This window comes from Elephantulus edwardii, unplaced genomic scaffold (assembly GCF_000299155.1).
Source record: "Elephantulus edwardii isolate Elephantulus edwardi_28Jun2011 unplaced genomic scaffold, EleEdw1.0 scaffold00048, whole genome shotgun sequence".
In the NCBI taxonomy this organism is placed as follows: Eukaryota; Metazoa; Chordata; class Mammalia; order Macroscelidea; family Macroscelididae; genus Elephantulus; species Elephantulus edwardii.
In genome coordinates, this window is record NW_006399798.1 from 4837428 (window position 1) to 4854470 (window position 17043).

At 55.2% G+C, this 17043-nt stretch overlaps 1 protein-coding gene across 2 annotated transcripts in view; it reads right to left on the reverse strand.

Moving 5' to 3' along the window:
• The window catches only part of MGAT5B (mannosyl (alpha-1,6-)-glycoprotein beta-1,6-N-acetyl-glucosaminyltransferase, isozyme B), a 76001-nt gene that overhangs the window by 43320 nt on the left and 15638 nt on the right, over positions 1 to 17043 (reverse strand). For both annotated transcript variants that reach the window (XM_006886178.1, XM_006886179.1), the window contains exons 4-7: positions 5028 to 5143; positions 3783 to 3856; positions 1715 to 1885; positions 207 to 371 (exon numbers count right to left, since the gene is read on the reverse strand). In XM_006886178.1, coding sequence (XP_006886240.1) covers positions 207 to 371; positions 1715 to 1885; positions 3783 to 3856; positions 5028 to 5143 — 526 coding nt within the window. The remainder of the gene's footprint in view (positions 1 to 206; positions 372 to 1714; positions 1886 to 3782; positions 3857 to 5027; positions 5144 to 17043) is intronic.

A 17043-nucleotide genomic window follows, 5' to 3' on the forward strand; every position in this document is an offset into this window, starting at 1 on the left:
CATCCCATGAGGACCTGGGCCTCCCCAAAGCAGCCGCTTACACCCCCAACCTCCCAGAAGCTGCTGGGACCTTTCTGTCCACAGAGCGCAGATACCTGGGTGCAAGCAGGACAAGAATCGCCAGTCACTCCTCCCCAGCTGCTGCCCACCCACCTCCCTCCATACGCCCATGCAGAGCTGCCTACACGGAGGAGAGGACGGGGTACCTGTTTCTGGTCCCTCGGGGAGCCCTCCAGCTTCCGCTCCAGGCGCTGGGCGGCCAGGGCCCACTGCGCGGTGAGCCGCTTGGTCCTCTTCTTCATGAAGATCAGTGACTCCTTCCCGCTGCCCATCAGCTCCAGGAGGAGGGACAGGTTGCTTCGGAACGTGGCCTGGGGGTGGGGGTGGGGGTCGGTGCCTCAGCTCTGCAGTCAGACCCGTAGCTGACCACACCCCAAGCTCAGGGACTGGAGCCGTGGTGTGCCCTCTCCACAAGGCCAGGGAGTCTGTAAGTTGTGCAGTTAGTGCACCTGGCTGGTATAACTGAAAGGTTAGAGGTTCACGTCTACTCAGAGGCCACTTGGAAGAAAAGCCTGGAAAAGCAGTCACTGGGATCAGTTACAGTTTCACTCTGACTCACACACCCAGCTCTGCACATCCACCTGCACTAAGCCCCCCAGGAAGGTGGGTCAAAGCCCAGGGAGCCCACGTGATACCAGGCAGACCCGAAGGCAGTGGAGAGAGCCAGGCCCCTGGGGTTGGCGGGGAGGGCTGAGCTTCCTTTCCCGTGACCCCCTGCTCTCAACCAGGGTATCCTAGCCCTCAGCATGGCCCCTGTTTAATGAGCTCACACAGGGTGGTGTAAAGAAAGTCTAGTGTACAGAGAGCCCTGGGTCAGTGACAGCTGTCATGTAGTGGGCTGCTAACACCGAGGCTGATGGTTTGAATCTACCAGCTGGTCCAGGGCAACCTTCTCCCATCAAGATTTACAGCCTCTGAGCCGGGCGGAAGCTCACAGCTCACCCTCACCGAGCCAGTGCTGGAGTCAGCTGGTGGCAGTGTGGTTCTGTTTGGGTTTTTTAATTGCTGCTGTTAGGAGCTCAAGGGGCCTCTGGGGGCCTAGTCCGCAGAGTCAGAAGCTGTGCTTTAACCCACAGGCTGAGCTGCTCTGGTCCTGGTATCCTCCTGTGACTCTGGGGGAGAGACGGCCAAGCTCTTCCTGTGTGATTTACAGCCTGGGAAGTCCAACTGTGGGGGAGCAGCCATACACCAGTTCTAACTAAACAGTAAGGAGAGAGCTTAGGAACTCTGGGGGCGCAGTGCTTAGGTGACTGACTGCTACCTGAAAGGGCTGCAGTTCAAACCCACCAACTGCTTTCAGGGAGGAAGAAGAGGCAGCCTCATTCCACTAAGATTACAGCCATAAACCACACAGCCGACTGGCTGAGTCTGAACCAACTTGATGGGAGCAGATGGCGTTTTTATTGTTGCCACTGTTATTATTTTAACAGCAACTACTATTCCAGTCCGTTTAGGAGGAGCCTCCAGGACCCACTGCCCCTCACATAGCCATCTAGAATGGCAGCATCTTGCAGAAGGTGGATGGGCACTGCCAGGGGGCTGCATCCGCCTGAGACCTGCCTCCCCACCCACACACCTGAGAGCTGCCTCCTCCCCCCACCCCTCTCCCAGGCTCTCCACTGCACCCTGATCCATAGGCAGCCCCTCCACCTACCTGGACTTTGGGGAGGGCCTTGGGGGCAGTCTGGGCAGCCGTCTGGTTCCTCCAGGGCAGCGGGGGGCAAAACCACTCGACCTCACTGAGGTAGATGAGGAAGGAGCACTCGGTGCCGTCCACCCCGAAGAAGGCGTAGCAAGGGTCAGAGGTCCAGCGGGCCCGCATCCACTATAGGGAGAGCAAACTGGGTTGGGGCCGGTGTGGCCCCAGCCTTCACCCCCTCTGCCTGCTCCCTACAAGGGCACCTCTGGGGCTCACCCTAAAGATGCTACAGGGGAGAGAGAGCCTGGTCCCCCACCTAGGGCCTGGCCCTCTGCCCTGGTCAATAGGGACCCCAAAGAAGGCAGGAGCAAGACCACCAGGGGCAGGCCCCAGAACAGAAGCCCCTAAGGGAATGGGATACACAGTGAATATACTCAGCTGCCAACCCAGAGGTTCCAAGTTCAAATTCACCAAGAGGTCCCTTGAAGAAAGTCCTGGCAATTCATTTGTGAAAATATTCAAGGATAAAGTTCTGGGGGAAAAGCCTTGAGGTGCAGAAGCACAAGACCTGGTTTGCTCTTCTTTCTCCTCTGTCCTCACCATTGCCTAGGATTCAGGTCAAGGCCAAGGTGAGGAGCAGGTCTCGTCCACAGTGTTGCCCTGGGGCCCCCAAAGGAGGACCAGAAAGGCTTCCCAGACCTGGGGCCAGGGTGGAGATGAAGGTTCAGGCCTTCTCTGAATTTGGTGGGAGTCAGACAGGTGGTGGGACACCTGTACACAACACGGGCGCATAATTCACGCTCACAATACCAAGTGCACAGTCCTCACCCTCTACACTTCACAGACACTGATGTCACTAACTGGAGGCCTGGGACGAGGTTCCATTAAGCAAATCCATCTGGGCCTCCTTCCAACAGCATGTTATATGTGCAACACATTGGGCTGCTAACAGAAAGGTCGGCAGTTCAAATCCACTAGCCTCTCCAAGTAAGAAGACAGGCAGTCTCTCCACTCTGACCGCATAGATTTTCAGCGCTGGAGATTCAGTGGGGGGTCAGTGATGAGTCAGGGCAAGTCAAGGGCAGGGGCTTGGTGCCCACCTAACACCTCCGTGTCACATTCCGGCCATTCTCACAATATTTCGGGGTTTCCCACCATGCTCTCATATCCTTCACAGTCTGTATAGTTGTTGTTGTTGCTGTGTGCACTGGGTCGGACCTGACTCATAGCTGACCCTCCAGTGGGCACTCAGAGGCCATAAAATGTTCATCTTCCTCCTGCAGAGAAGCTGAACGATTTGAACCACTGACCTTTGGGTTGACAATGTGATTCCTTACCAATAAGCCACTAGAGATCTCTGAGCTAAAGGGCCACAAGACTTTTATAGGTTCCGTTGTTGTAGTGTTGTACACCATCAAGTCAGAACTGGCCCAGAGCTGACCCTCCAGCAGGTTTTCAGAGGCAGTAAATTGCACAGGAGGACACTGTCCATCCTTCTCCCACGGAGCACCTGGCAGACTTGAACCCCACGACTTTGGGTTAGCAGCACAGCTCCTTACCACTCGGCCATCAGAGCTCCCCACAGTCTGTTGTTGTTGTTTGATGCCGTCGAGTCGTAGACGACTCATAGCGACCTTATGAACAAACGGCCTGAGCACTGTTCGTACACAGAGTTTCCGGAGGCAAGCCATTTTGGAAGTGGATGCCGCTCCTGCTTCCAGCCCCACAGTCTAGGGTCCATAAAACTCTGTATGCTTGGAAAGACCAAAATTCCCGGGCGACTTGCTTGTTACTGTCATCCTCGCTCTATTATGGTGTCACCAGACCCACAGCGCCTCCAAAGCCCTCAGTCCGTCTGCTTTAAGGAGAAGCCTGGCAGACAACTCGGCCTGGAGAATGTGGGGACATTTCCCTGCTCTGCCCACGGGGTAAAGGCCAGGCTGGGCAGGTGGCCCTGGTCCAGTGATGTCCCTGCCAGGGTTAGAATCCCCCAGGGTGGTCCTAAGTCACAGACCCAGCACGGGGACCACCCTCTCTGTCCCCTCCATGCTCCCCAACCCGCCCCCCCCAGCCTGGGGCTCACCTCCACTTTCCCTGAGCAGTCAGGGAATTGGGGGTCACTTGGTGCCTCACACTGGTCCTGCCGGCCTTCAGACACTGTAAGGGAACACAGCTTGCTGAGGACCAAGTTCCCCAAGAATGCCCAGGGGTGGTGGGGTGAGAGGCAGGCTGGGTCGGGGTGGGTAGGACGTCACAGAGCCTCAGCGGCCACTAGGTGCACAACCTTCCTGACAGGGGACTCAGGCCTGGTGCCCCATCAGGTGCCCTATCATCCAATCCCCGCAGACGGAATACCCTCTGAGCCCCTTCTTAGGGGGTACAGAAGTAGAAGGAGCTGAATTCCCCAGCTGTGGCCTGGTCCTCAGACAGACTTCACCCACCCACCCAAATGCACCCCTAATTACTTGTGAGGGGCAGAGACAGCGCTTGCAGCCTAGCCCACTGTTCCCCAGTCAAGGGGAATAAAGGAGGAGTTGGAGGGACCTTCCCTGGGCAGCTCTGACCTCAGGGGCCAATTCCATCCTTGGCACCCTAACTCCAGGTTGGGGGAACCCCATGTTACCCTGTGGAGAGCCTGAACGGGGTCCCAACAGCCAAATGGGGAGCTGTGGGAAGGGCAGGTACACCTGACTGCGGGGATGGGAGAGCAGGGTCCACGCCAGGTGTCCCTGGGGGGGGGCACCTTGGGGAGGGAGGAATATGGGTAAAAGGGGCAGAGGCACTGGAGCAGGCTCGGTGCCCCCAGCACGCCCATCGCTGGAGGGGAGTGGGCTCAGTGCTTAGAATCCACCATCGCTCTGCGGGGTGAGACCAGGCTCAGGGCCCCCAGCACCTACTTTCACCGTACAGGAGGTGTCTGGGTTCAGCATGCACCACTAGGATCCACCGTTGTACAGAAGAGAGACAGGGTTCAGTGTCCCCCAGCACGCACCCTTGCTATGCAGGACGGGGACCCCCGAGCCTGGCCCCCCCAGCACGCACCTTCGCAGTGCAGGATGGGGACCCCAGAGCCTGGTCCCCCCAGAACACACCACTGCCATGTAGGACCCCGAGCCTGGCCCCCCAGCACTCACCCTTGTTGTACAGGGCAGGGCCCACCAAGCCTGGCTCCCCAGCACCCACCCTTGTTGTAGAGGGCAGGGCCCCCCAAGCCTGACTCCCCAGCACCCACCCTTGTTGTACAGGACGGGGCCCCCCAAGCCTGGCCCCCCCAGCACTCACCCTTGTATACAGGACGGGGCCCCCCAAGCCTGCCCCCAACACGCACCCTTGCTGTGTAGAAGCAGGCTGTGTCGCAGGATCTGGTCCACCTTCACAGCGATGTCAGACACGTTCTGGGCAATGGCCTGGATCCGCTCCATGAGGCCGGCGCTGGGTAGGGACCTAGGTGGGAGAGGACAGAGGTGGCTGCGCTGAGTGAGGCCTTCCTGAAAGTGAGGCCAGGAAACAGGTGCCCACGGGGCAGGGTGGAGGGCACTGAATGGTGTGTCCAGCCCCATCCACCTGATCCATGTCCCCCACGGGTGAATGCCACCTCTCTGCACATGGACTGTCACTGTATGTAGCAGGCCAGTGTGAGTCAGGGTGTGAAGTCACAGGGGCCTCTCGTTCATGGGCTTCACAGGGTCTCCTGCGTCCCTAGGCCCCAGGAGACCTCCCTGAGTCGGTGAGCCCATGTCCTCTCAAAGGGGCACTCGGGCTAAAATCATCACTCCCAAAGCAACTCAAGGGCTTGTTAGTGACTGGAACACTACTAAAGGCCTGCTGGAGACCAGGGACGGAGGTCCAGCTGTGCTGACCCAGGGCTCAAGCCACTAATGCTGAGAGACGGCCCTCCCCACCATCGTGTCATGATGGTGGGGGTGCTCTGGAGGTCTAGTCGGGAGGGAGGTCCCTGCCTCTCTGAGGGTTGAGTCCACAGTGCAGCCCTGCAGAGGGACGGCGCTCTCCCCCATCATCCACAGCCTCAGAAGCGCCAAGGAGGGCCCACTACCAGGCAGTTCCAGCCCAACGCCAAGGAGCTGTGAGGTTTTGTTTCATTTTGGAGGATTTCTTTCTGTGGTGCGTTGGTTACGATTCGGCAGGGCTGTGTCTGAGACACCATGAGCTCTACCTCGTGGCAAGTACTGAGATGGGTCCACCAGACATTGTCCAGCTGAGGGGCTTGGCCCTGGGGGTCTCCACGAGCCTCAGCAGATGCCCAGGCCTCTGACTGCAGCTGACCCAGGCGTTGAAATGCCTAAATAGAAAAGCAGCCTGGTGGAGGGACAGTGTGTAGACATGGACACAGAGCCCACATGTCAGGGTGGACGGGGGACCCACAGCCTGGGGTGTCAGAGGACAACTGTGAGAGGCACTTGGGAGAGTTGTCAGGGGTTGCAAGAGGAGGTTGGAGAAGGGGGTCAAAGGGCACCAGGGGGGCTTCCAGGAGGGCTTCCAAGGGGATGATTTAGGCGTTGTCAGTAGGTTGAGGGCTCAGGGGTTGTGGGCCAGAGGTTGAGGGGACCAGAGACCAGGGAAGCAGTTCAGCCCCACCAGGTACAGGAGGAACACTGCCTCACAGAACACTTCTCAATGTGAAAATGTGTTTATTTCTTTTTAAATTGGAGAAAAGTGAACTTGTGGGTCAAAGAAAATGTCTTACTAAGTAATGTTAATACTTTGATCTTCACATCACGGTAGCCATAAAATACTGTACTTAACATTTATTTTAAGGGGGCCCCCCCAAAGGGCAGTCCTGGCATAATGAGAGGAGCAACACTTCCACTGGTGGGCTGCCCAGCTGTGCTGGGCACCTGGAGATGAAAACTGGGCCCCTTCCCCATGAGAAACTGACGTCGTGGAGACCTCCCACTAGACGAATGAGGTCGTGGGGATCCCTGTGAGAAGGACTGATGTAGAGGAGATTGTTCATGAAAGGGACTGGGTGGTGGCTGAAACAACTGTCTCAAACAACGGTCACGCAGACGGGGCGGGGCGGTGGCCCTGAGGCCACTGGCCGTGTGCTCACCGTGACCCAACGCTGCCCACATCTGACATTAACAGTGGCCGCCCGCCCGCCAGTGCTTCATGTGCTTTGACACGCTGGGCTCTGGGGACCACTCACTGGGCTCTGAGGACCACACTGTCTTGTCCTTTCTCTCCGTAAGACTCCTTCTCATGCCCTGGTGGTGCAGTGCGGTCAGCATTGTGCTACAATCCAAAAGGCCAGCGGTCTAAACTCACCAGCCAGTCCTCGGAAGCGCGCTCTGCCCCCCGCCGATGGCTCCCTGGCCACACCCACCCTCACAATGTCCAGCAAAGACATAAAGCAGAGCTCTGCCCGCCCAAGCAGGGTGAGGGGGCATGAACGCTGCCGGAGGCTGACGTCTGTGCACTGCACCCCACCTTCCCCCAACGATAAGAAAGACTGGGGCTCCATTAATCCTTCTAGGGCAGGAGCCCAGGTGGCTTAGTGGTAAGAATCTGCACTACAACCCCAAAGGCGCTTGGTTCAAATCCACCAGCTACTTCTCAGGAGAGCAGTGGGAAATCTCCGTTACAATTTACTGCCTCAAAAAACCTGCTGGGGGTTCAGCTCCAGGCCAGCTCGGACTCGAGAACACACAACAGCAGCAATCCTCCTGCTTTCCTATTTTCATTCCTTTCTTTTTCAATGTTAGTGCACACATTTTAAAGGGGGTAGTTGTTAACTAACCAGATGAACCTGAACTGGGGGGTTGTGGAGGCAGGAAGGTGTAAATACAGGTACAGGTGTGTAGGGTGGGGTGGAGAGAAGGCTGGCTGGAGAAGCCAGAGACATCCCAGGGCGCCCCCCACATGTTCCTGCACTCCAGCTGCCGCCCGTGTGCCCGGATGAGCGCAGTCGGGGCTCAGAGGATGGACAGACAGGTCAGGCACAGGCCGGCCACAAGGACGACCTCAAATATGTAAGCAGAGAGGGTGCATTCATGTGGGGTGACTCTCGCGCCATCATCCTGATGGCGTACCACGCAGAGATTCAAGAAGCCAGGCTGCAGGTGCAGTGAGGGGTTAACTTGGCTGGTGGTGATCCACATCCAGAACCTTCCAAGAAAAAGGTAGCTCTGGCCCAGCTCCTGGAGGTGACAAGGGCCATGGAGCCTTGCCTCCTGGGAGTGTCATCTGGGGGTCACTGGTCAGTCAGATGGTCCAGGAGAAGTCTGTGGTTCACCTGAGGCCCACGAGGCATCCTTGGGCAGCCCTGGTCTCTGAAGGGCCTAGACCAAGGTCATCCTCTCTGGCGGCGGGCCTCAAACTACATGGCCGATGCCACAGGCCATTCCTTCAGCTGTGGGCCCTGGTCCAGGTCCTTCTGCTCCTTTCTAGTCAGGGCCAGGGCCAGAGAGGGAGCCAGCTCCTCTGGGCTGGTCAGTACTGTCTTGGACTGAGGGTTTTGGACATCAACTCCCTTCAGGATTTGCCCCAAGCTTGTCCTTGCACCCACCTTGAGACAATAACTCCTCAGCCTCACCCCTCAGAGCTCAGAGCTCAGAGCGGAGACTTAATTCTGACTCGTCCCGCCGGCCTGTGATTGATGAGGGCTGCATTCAATTAACACGGCATCGATCTCCCCACAGCTGGCCAGCGTGCGTGTTGGGAGTTATTTTGTTATGAAACCGACCGCTTTCTGTCACAGCACAGAAACACACGAAGGTGCCAGGAACCGAGGCGCAGCTACACCAAGGTGGCCAGAGGCTAGAGGACGTGGGAGGCGGATTCTGTGCCTCTCATACCCCCCATGAGACACAGAAGCCCTGGTTCCCAGTCACTGTTCCCCTGCACTGCAGCCCCTGCCTGACGCCCACCCAACGCCCTAGAGATGCTCGGGGCCTCAAACCGAGCAGAGCAAGGGAAGCAAAGGCACCCCACGGAAACCAGGAGCCCGGGGGTGCAGAGGTTTGCCCTGACCGCTACTCTCACGACAACGCAGCATTTTAAGAAGCCTGGCATTGTCTAGTACACGTTTAGCTGCTCATCAGAATGGTCTGCAGGTCAAACCCCCCGTGGCTCGTCAGGAAGGACAGGCTCTCTCCTGTGGAGAGTTACAGCCTTGGACACCCCAGGGGTCGTGGCTGCGAGTGAGTGCTGCTGGTTTGGTGCCATTGAACCGACTGCCACTCACAGCCACCCAGTGAACGGCGGCTCTGAGCCCTGCCCGGTCCTGTCCAAGGGACTGGTGGTGCACAGCACAGCCCACCAGACTGCTAATTCAAAGTCCACCGGTTCAAATCAACAAGGAGCTCCAAGGGAGAAAGATGTGGTCTGTTCCGTATTTCCAGCGTCGCAAGCCCGACGCGGGGTCGTGGTCAGAACGGACTCGAGAGCATTCAGTCCTGTCCTGGTTTATAGTTAGGGTTCTGGGAGGCACAATGGGGGGCTCTGGTGGCCTAGTGGTAAGAAGCTCTGCTCCAGTCCCAAAGGTACATGGTGTGAACCCACCAGCTGCTCCACCAGAGGCCAGGCCGTCTCCTCCTGTGAGGTTAACTGTCTGTGAAAACCCGCTGGAGGCCAGCCTCGGGTCGGTTCTGACCCGAAAACAGTGGCACATTAGGGGTGCTCCGGGCACAGTCCACGAGGCCTGCCAAGCCCAAAACGTGCCGCTCGGGTATTCCCGTTCCCCAGTGATTCCGAGGGAGAAAGAAGGCCCATCGCATCCCACGCAGAGCACAGCCTCGGGGATCAGCGGAGGGTAAGTGGTAATTTGGCTCTGGCTCCACGGCCTAATGGTTAAATGAGTGACTGCTAACTAAAAGGTACAAAGTTCAAACCATGAGTCCTTCCGAAGGCGAAAGAGGCAGCCATCTGCTTCTACAGAGATCCCACCCTCAGAAGCTCTATCTGACAGCACGGCTCTGAGTGGGTGCCCCCAGTGCTGACTTTGGTTTTTTATCTTGAGACCATATTTATTTATTCCTATATGACTCTATTTTCTCAGCTGTTCCTCCCCACTTCTGTGCACAGGCAGTGATGAACGTGGGGTGGGGCATTGTGTGTGGGGAGTCTTCCCCCAGGGGGGTCTGTGTGTAAGCTTGAGGGGTACAGGAAACACACAGCAATTTTAGCAAAACTGTTTAAATCGACTTTGGGCTCAAAGTTGACAAGTTTCATTTCTTGCAGGGGGACTAGAAAAGCATTCCTGAGTTTTTAAATAAAGTAAGATTTTCTTCCCCTGCCCCACTATATGGGGGGAAATCCCCAAACTCATCTCATTACCCAGGGGCAGCAGCTCTGGTGCCCACCCCACCCCCACCCCGCCTTCTTTTCTACACCCTGTTCATTGTATCACAACACCGCATATAATAACATCACTTGTCATTTATACCTTTTCTCTTAGCATTAAAATCTAGAGTTGCCCCACAAATCGGCCTGTTTAACAGCTGCACAAAATCCCGGTTAGTCCCTCGCTGCGGACAGGTAAAGCGCTGGTCAACCCCCTGACACTGTCAGTAAGACCACAGGCCCGTGATGCTTGTGAAGCTGTGTGGAGAGTGAAGATCCTTGTCTGCACATGGATTCCCGGGGGAGAAATGACCAGGTTGATAATGTGAGGACAGCTGAGGTTCCCGGCCCCTGGGGCCCACACCCCCTCACCCCTCCACAAAGAGCTGGAACCTGCCTCCCGCAGCTTGCTCAGCTCACCAATGGGGGGAGTTTGCAGAAACACACCCCTCCCTCTCCCTTCACACCTGGATGGATGTGCATTTCCTAGCTGTTGCTGTTATACTGAGGACTCACTGTGACTCATGGTGACCCCGTCCCACCCTGGCCATTCTCAGCATCTCTGCTGTGCCCACGACCACTGTGACAGCCGCTGTGTCCATCCACTCAATGAGGGGCTTCCTCTCTTTCCGACCTCCGCCTTTCCTGCATGGTCCCCACCACCTGCCCTGCCTTCCTCTCTTTCTCAGCCCTCCTTCCCTTCCTCCAAATATTTACAATCAAAAAAGAAAAAGAATCAGAAAACACACTTGTTGGGGTTGGTTTTGGCTCACAGCCCACTGCCGCTGAGAAGACGCCCCTTCAGAGCAAGGCTCCAGCGCAGAACAGAATCGTGCAGGTTCCGAGTCTGCAAATCTGTATTGAACCCTACCTCCTCCTTCTCCCACAGAGCAGCTGGTGGGCTTGAATCTCTGACCTTCCGGCTGGGAGATCAATGCCTAAGTACCACGAGGGCTCCTGTGTGACTCCTGATGACGGAGCAGAGCTGCCAGCACGGCCCCAGGGGGTTCTCTTACCTGTACTCTTGATGGGGGATCCCTATTGGTCCTTATCTGCTAACCTCTCAACTATTCCACAGAGGGACAGACCTAGCCATCTGTCCCCGTAAAGACTGTTGCTGTGGTGGTTGTGTACCGTCGAGTCAGAACTGTCCCTAGCTGACCACGCCAGCATGTTTTCAGAGGCAGTTAACTGCATGGTACGAAACTGCCTATCTTTCTCTCAAGGAGCAGCTGGTGAGTTTGAATCACATGCCTTTGAATTGCCAATGAAACTCCTTACCACTAAGCCACCACAGCTCCCTCTAGAAAGATTACCTTCTAGAAAATCCCATGGAAGTTCTACTCTGTTATATAGGATTGCTACAGGCTGGAATGAACTCCATACAGCTGTAACAACCACCTAACAGAAGTCGATTGCCAGGCCTTTCTTCCATGATACTACTGTGTGGGATAAGCTGTTGTTAGCTTAGAAGCAGAGGGCAAACTATTTGTACAATCCAGGAATCTGCAGCAAGCAACCAAGAAACATAAAAGGGCACCAAGTGTAAGAAAAGGCAGTGGTGAGTCTGAGAGAGTGGGGTGTGGCCTTACCTAGGCTACCTGGAGGGCTTCATGGAGGTGGTGCCAACTGAGTAGAATCCACAACAGGGGGATGGGAAGCTATGGGGAGAAAGCATTCCAGGCAGAGAGAAAAGTCAGTGCAAAGGCCCTGTGGCCACACAATGTTCTGGGAACGAGGCGGGAGAGGCAGTGGGGAGGAGTCCAGGGAGGAAGTGGGAGCAGGTGGGGAGATGTGGTGGTTGATGAAGGTGGTTGAACAGATTCAGCCTCAGTGACCCAGCAGAACAGAGCAGAAGTGCCTAAGTCTGCACTCTTTACAGGAGCATACGGCATCATCTGTCTACCCTGGACTGGACACTGGGTTTGAACTAACGACCTTTTGGGTGGAAGTCAAGCATTTTAACCATTGCAACACTGCAGATGGGAAGACAGCTGGGAGGAAGCTGAGAGATGGCAGGTTTCCTAAGGGGCTGGGGCTGGGGGAGCCTGCAGGAAGGGGAACAAGCCTGCTGTACCCCATGTTTTTAAAAGTTCCTCAGGTTGCTGAGTTGGTTGATGAACTGGAAACATATGGGGGAGGGGGAGCAGAAGAGCAGCGGCAGTTATGAGAGGATGTGGGTGGACGTGGGCACTTTCCAAAAGTGGAAAGACAGATGGTCCAATGACCACAGTGGGCGTTAAGAGGGCAAGAAAGGCCCAGGACGATACCAAGGCTGCAGTCTGAACCGTGGACATGGGGTACTGCAGAGAAGGGACTCAGGGTGCCAGGTCCTCTGCATCCAGCCATCTCCTGGGCGTTCAGGTGGGAGGTGGGGGGTAATGCAGACTGGGTCCCAGGGCTGCAGCCCAGGAGACATAATGTGGGGCCCACAGCCTTCAGAGTAGGTATTATGAGCCACCAAGGTTTGGGGCTGGTCCCCACCACTCCCCTTCACTCCCCAGGTCCCCCGGCTGCACAGCCTCTGCTGCCTCTCCCCCAAAGCAGAGGCCTTGGTCTTAGATGGGTTTTCATTCTGGCCGGTCTTTGCAGGGGGTTCTCCAGTCTCTCTGCCAGGCTCTGCATATCTTGTCAAAGTGTCCCCACCCCAACTTCCCTAAGACCCTCTGGATTCCAGACGCCCACCCACCCTCTCAAGTGCCCAGTCTCCCCACTCTTTGTACCTCCTGCAGTGAGAAGGGAAACAAGCCTTCGTCAATTCTGGAGAGGTCTGGGGGCCCACAGAGTGGGGAACTGTGCTTCCCAAAGCGGTCAATCTGCAGTCACCAGCTGCTCATGGAGGAAGGATGGGCATCTCCTCCCATGTACTTTAACAGCCTCTGAAAACCCGGAGGAAGCTGAGCTTCGAGTCAGTTCCAACTTACCGGCAATAAGTTAGTTAAATCCTGGATACAGGGCCAAGCGGTCCCTCCCTCCACTACCATTACAGGTGGGGAAACTGAGGCTCAGAGACGGAGGTCTGCCCTCTCCCCACAGGTGTATTCTAGCCTACTGCCTGCAGGCTCTGGGCCAGGAGCAAGGCCTGGAGTGACCTGGCCGGAATAATTCTCTAGCTGGACACAGGGCAGGGGAACAGTCCCTCTCCCCAGGCGGGCTATAAACTCCAGGACAGAGTACAGTCCCAGCTTCTGCTTTACATCTGTTCCACCCACTCATGAAACCGGGGAGCTCTGGTGGCCTAGTGGTAACAAGCTGTGCTGCAACCTTAACAGCAAGCAGTTCGAATCCACCAGCTGCTCCACAGGAGAAGCTGAGCAGTCTCTTCCTATGCAATTAAGTGCCTTTGAAAACCTGCTGGAGGGTCAGCTTTGGGTCGGTTCTGACTTGACGGCACACAATGATAACGTTAACTGGACTCTTCAGCGTAGACACTGCCCAGCAGACACTTACACACAGTTACTGGCATTAACACAGCCCAAGACTGACCACTAAGCCCGAGTCAGCTCCTCTGCTGGCTTTCCGAGGCTGGCTGTCCATTTTTAGGGAAGGTGAATGCCTCAATGTTCTCTGCTGGAGCAGCCGGTGGATTCAAACCATTGACCTTCCTAGCAGTTCAACACATAACACACCATGCTGCCAGAGTTCCTCTGCTGGCGGGGAGGAGTCTTGGCTTAAGATCCACAGCATGAGGGAGCCAGGGTGTTTCCCTAATTGCATTTCCCTTGGCATCTAAGGAAAGGCGCTGGTGGCACACTGCATTATGCACTGCTAGCCTTTGGTATGCATCCACCAGGCAGTCCTCTGGGAAAGGACAGTGGGGACTGCCCACCTCGGGGATGGAGGTCACTGCATCTGACTCAGTCTGAAGATCAAAGCCTCCAGCCTTCAACACGGATTACACTTCAACTAAGAGAACAGAACTTCTCACAGCTGGACGCACCACCATGATAAAGGGGGAAAGGCTGATGTCATCAAAGGTTCCACTGCATTTGGATCTAAGACCAACACCTACAGGACAGCAGGCAAGAAATCAGGCAACACCACAAGATAAACAACCTAACTGAAAAATGGGCACAGGATATGAACAGACACTCACCAAAGAAGGCACTCACATGGCCAACAAGCACATGAAGAAATGTTCAAAATCCCTAGCTCTAAGAGAGATGCAAATCAAAACAACTGAGATATCAACTCACCGCAGTCAGAATAGCAAAATTTAACAGAACAGCAAGCAACAAATGCTGGCGAGGATGTGGAGAAACTGGAACCCTTATTCACTGTTGGTGGAAGTGTAAAATGGTGCAACCACTATGGAAGGCTGAATGGCACTTTCTCAAAAAATTGCAAATAGAGGTACCATTTGACTCAGTAATTCCACTACTGGGAATATACCCCGAAGAAACCATAACTGCTACCCAAGCAGATATATGCACACCCATGTTTACCGTGGCTTTGTTCACAACAGCAAAGAGTTGGAAACAACCCAATTGCCCATCAACAAATGAATGGATAGAGAAGCTCTGGTATATTCACGCAATGGAATACTAGGCTACATTGAAAAACAAGAAACCTATGGAATATTATACAAAATGGGTGACCGTGGAGGACCTTATGCTGAATGAAATATCTCAGTCACAAAAGGACAAATACTGCATAGTGCCACTGTTGCAAAATGGGACTGACATCAGGGTTGGGGGGGGAGACTTAGAAAGATGGGTTCAATAATGTATACTGCATTGAAACAGATGAGGGAGAGAACTGTTTAAAAGGGATATGTGATTAGGTATTATTGTCATGACAGGAGTCCAGAAGGAAGGCTGCATAATGAAGTGGACTTAACAATGAAATAATTTTTCTTTTACTTTTCAAAGCGAAGGCTGCATAGTGGAGTGAACTTTGGGGGAGGGGTTGTATAACAATGAAAAAATTTTCTTTTATTTTTTAAAGAGAAGAGTGTACGGGGGGAGGTTGGGCAGGGAGAAAACTGCAACAATGAATGAATGGAAATTCAAAGTCTCTAAACTTTCATTAAAATTAATAAAAAAATAAAAATAAAAAAATCATAAAATTCTCATAAAAAAAAGGACAGGCGAAGCTACTGCAGAAGATCTCTTCAGAGTACTGAAGAGCAAAGAGGTCACCCTGGGGACTAAGGTGCTTCCAACCCAGTTGTGCTCTCTCCAATTGCCTCATATGCAGGAAAGACCTGGGCCAGGAAGGCTGAAGAACGGCTGTGTTTGAGTTACGTGTACCAGATGCGCTTTGGACGGCCAGAAGCTGGACAAAGGGGTCCTAGAGCAAGTGCAGCCACACCACTCCTTAGAAGCAAGAAAAGCAAGATGTGTCTCTATGCGTTGGACATGTTCTCAGAAGAGGTCAGTGCCTGGAGAAGGACATCATGCTCTAGAAAGCAGAGTCAGCAAAAAATGAAACAATGGCTGCGGTGGCGGGGGGAGGAGGGCAGGCAGGGCATAAGGGCTGAGGATAGGCAGGTCCTGAAACAATGGCTGCCTGGCGTGGTTGGGCAGGACGTGAGGACAGGCAGGATGCTGTGGTGTTTGACTGTCATTAGCAGGGTCACTGTGAATGGAAACAGACTTCCCAGCACTGAAGAGCAATAAGCTAAAAGGTGGTGTTGCTTTCTCTGAGGACACTAGCCCTGCATGAAAGGCCCAGAAGCTTGGAGACAGCAGGAGGAGAGAGACAGAGAGAGAGAGTGAGAGTGTTCTTTTTAAGCCACAGATCATTCCGAGCAGAGAACCCAAGTAGAGGTGACAGAGAGTGCTGGAAGTCCTAACTCTCACCTGTGCAGCCCCACCTGCGGGTGATGAACTGGGTTCAGGGTGGGGAGGAGGCGGGCGTGTTTGAGCTCCGACAGGTATGAGCCAGGGGACGCCCCACACCCTGATCTGGCCCACCGTGCTCCCTGCAGCCTGCTGACAGTGCGCCTGAGAGGCAGGGCTCTGTCCGTGAGGTTTGACGGCTCTGCGGTCCATGATGGATGGTAGCTATTTCCTGAGATCGTGCTGTGAGGGCTCCCACCAGGGGCGCCGCCTTCCATGGGAGAGGATGAAAGGCCGGGGTGGGAGGGCAGCCAGGACTGGAAGAAACCGGGGAGACACTGACCATGCTGGCAGCCATGCCTCAGACAAGGTCTGGGCCCCAGCCCAGGACGGCAGCCACTGCCCACTGGAGCCTCAGCTCTGCTACCTGGATCAGAGGACCACGGAGATCCGGTGCCCTACGGCCCTTTCTGCAGACAGAACTGTGGACAGTGTTCAGGGCAGAGGCAGCTGTGGGGGTGGGCGGAGTCAGGAAGTGAACTGGGTCTGAGAGAGAGCAGGGGTTGGGGCAGAGGAGATACACACACCTGGACAAAATGACCTTCGTGGGCCTCAAAGCAGCTGGCCCTGTGCCCACGGGAAACCTGGGGAGCGGACACCTCTGCGTCGTCTCTGTCTCTGCCATCACCTCCCTGCAGCTTCACCTCTGTCCACCCCACTAATCCATCAGTCAAGGACTGAAGTATGTGCCCAAAAATATGTGATGATGTCATGTGGAATTATATAACCATCCCCCACGATCGGATAAGCCAATCAGTTGGAAGAAGGTTATGGGTGGGGTGCAACACCCTAATTCCATCGCAGCTCCAATTCCGTGTCAGGGGAGTCCTCTCGGGGTGTGGCTGGTTAACACTGTGGGGGCGGGGATCTCAGTACTACCTGGGACCTTCTGGACACAAGAGAAGGCTAAGAGGACATGGGGAGTGCCAAGAACGCAGGGGAAGGAGACAAGGACCTCCCTCCAGAACTGACAGAACTGGCCTCCAGAATTTGGTGCCCAGGAGGGTGAGGAGTTGTGCAAAAGGAGTTGAACCACCAAAGGCAGGTGGTTCAAATCCACCAGCTGCTCCAGAGAAGAAAGATGTGCAATGTCCTCCTGTGCGATTTGGAGCCTCTGAAAACCTGCAGGCCGCAGAAAGGTCAGTTCTGAGTCAGTTTGCACCCAACGCCGGAGCGAGCGAGCTTCCTAAGAACACTGTC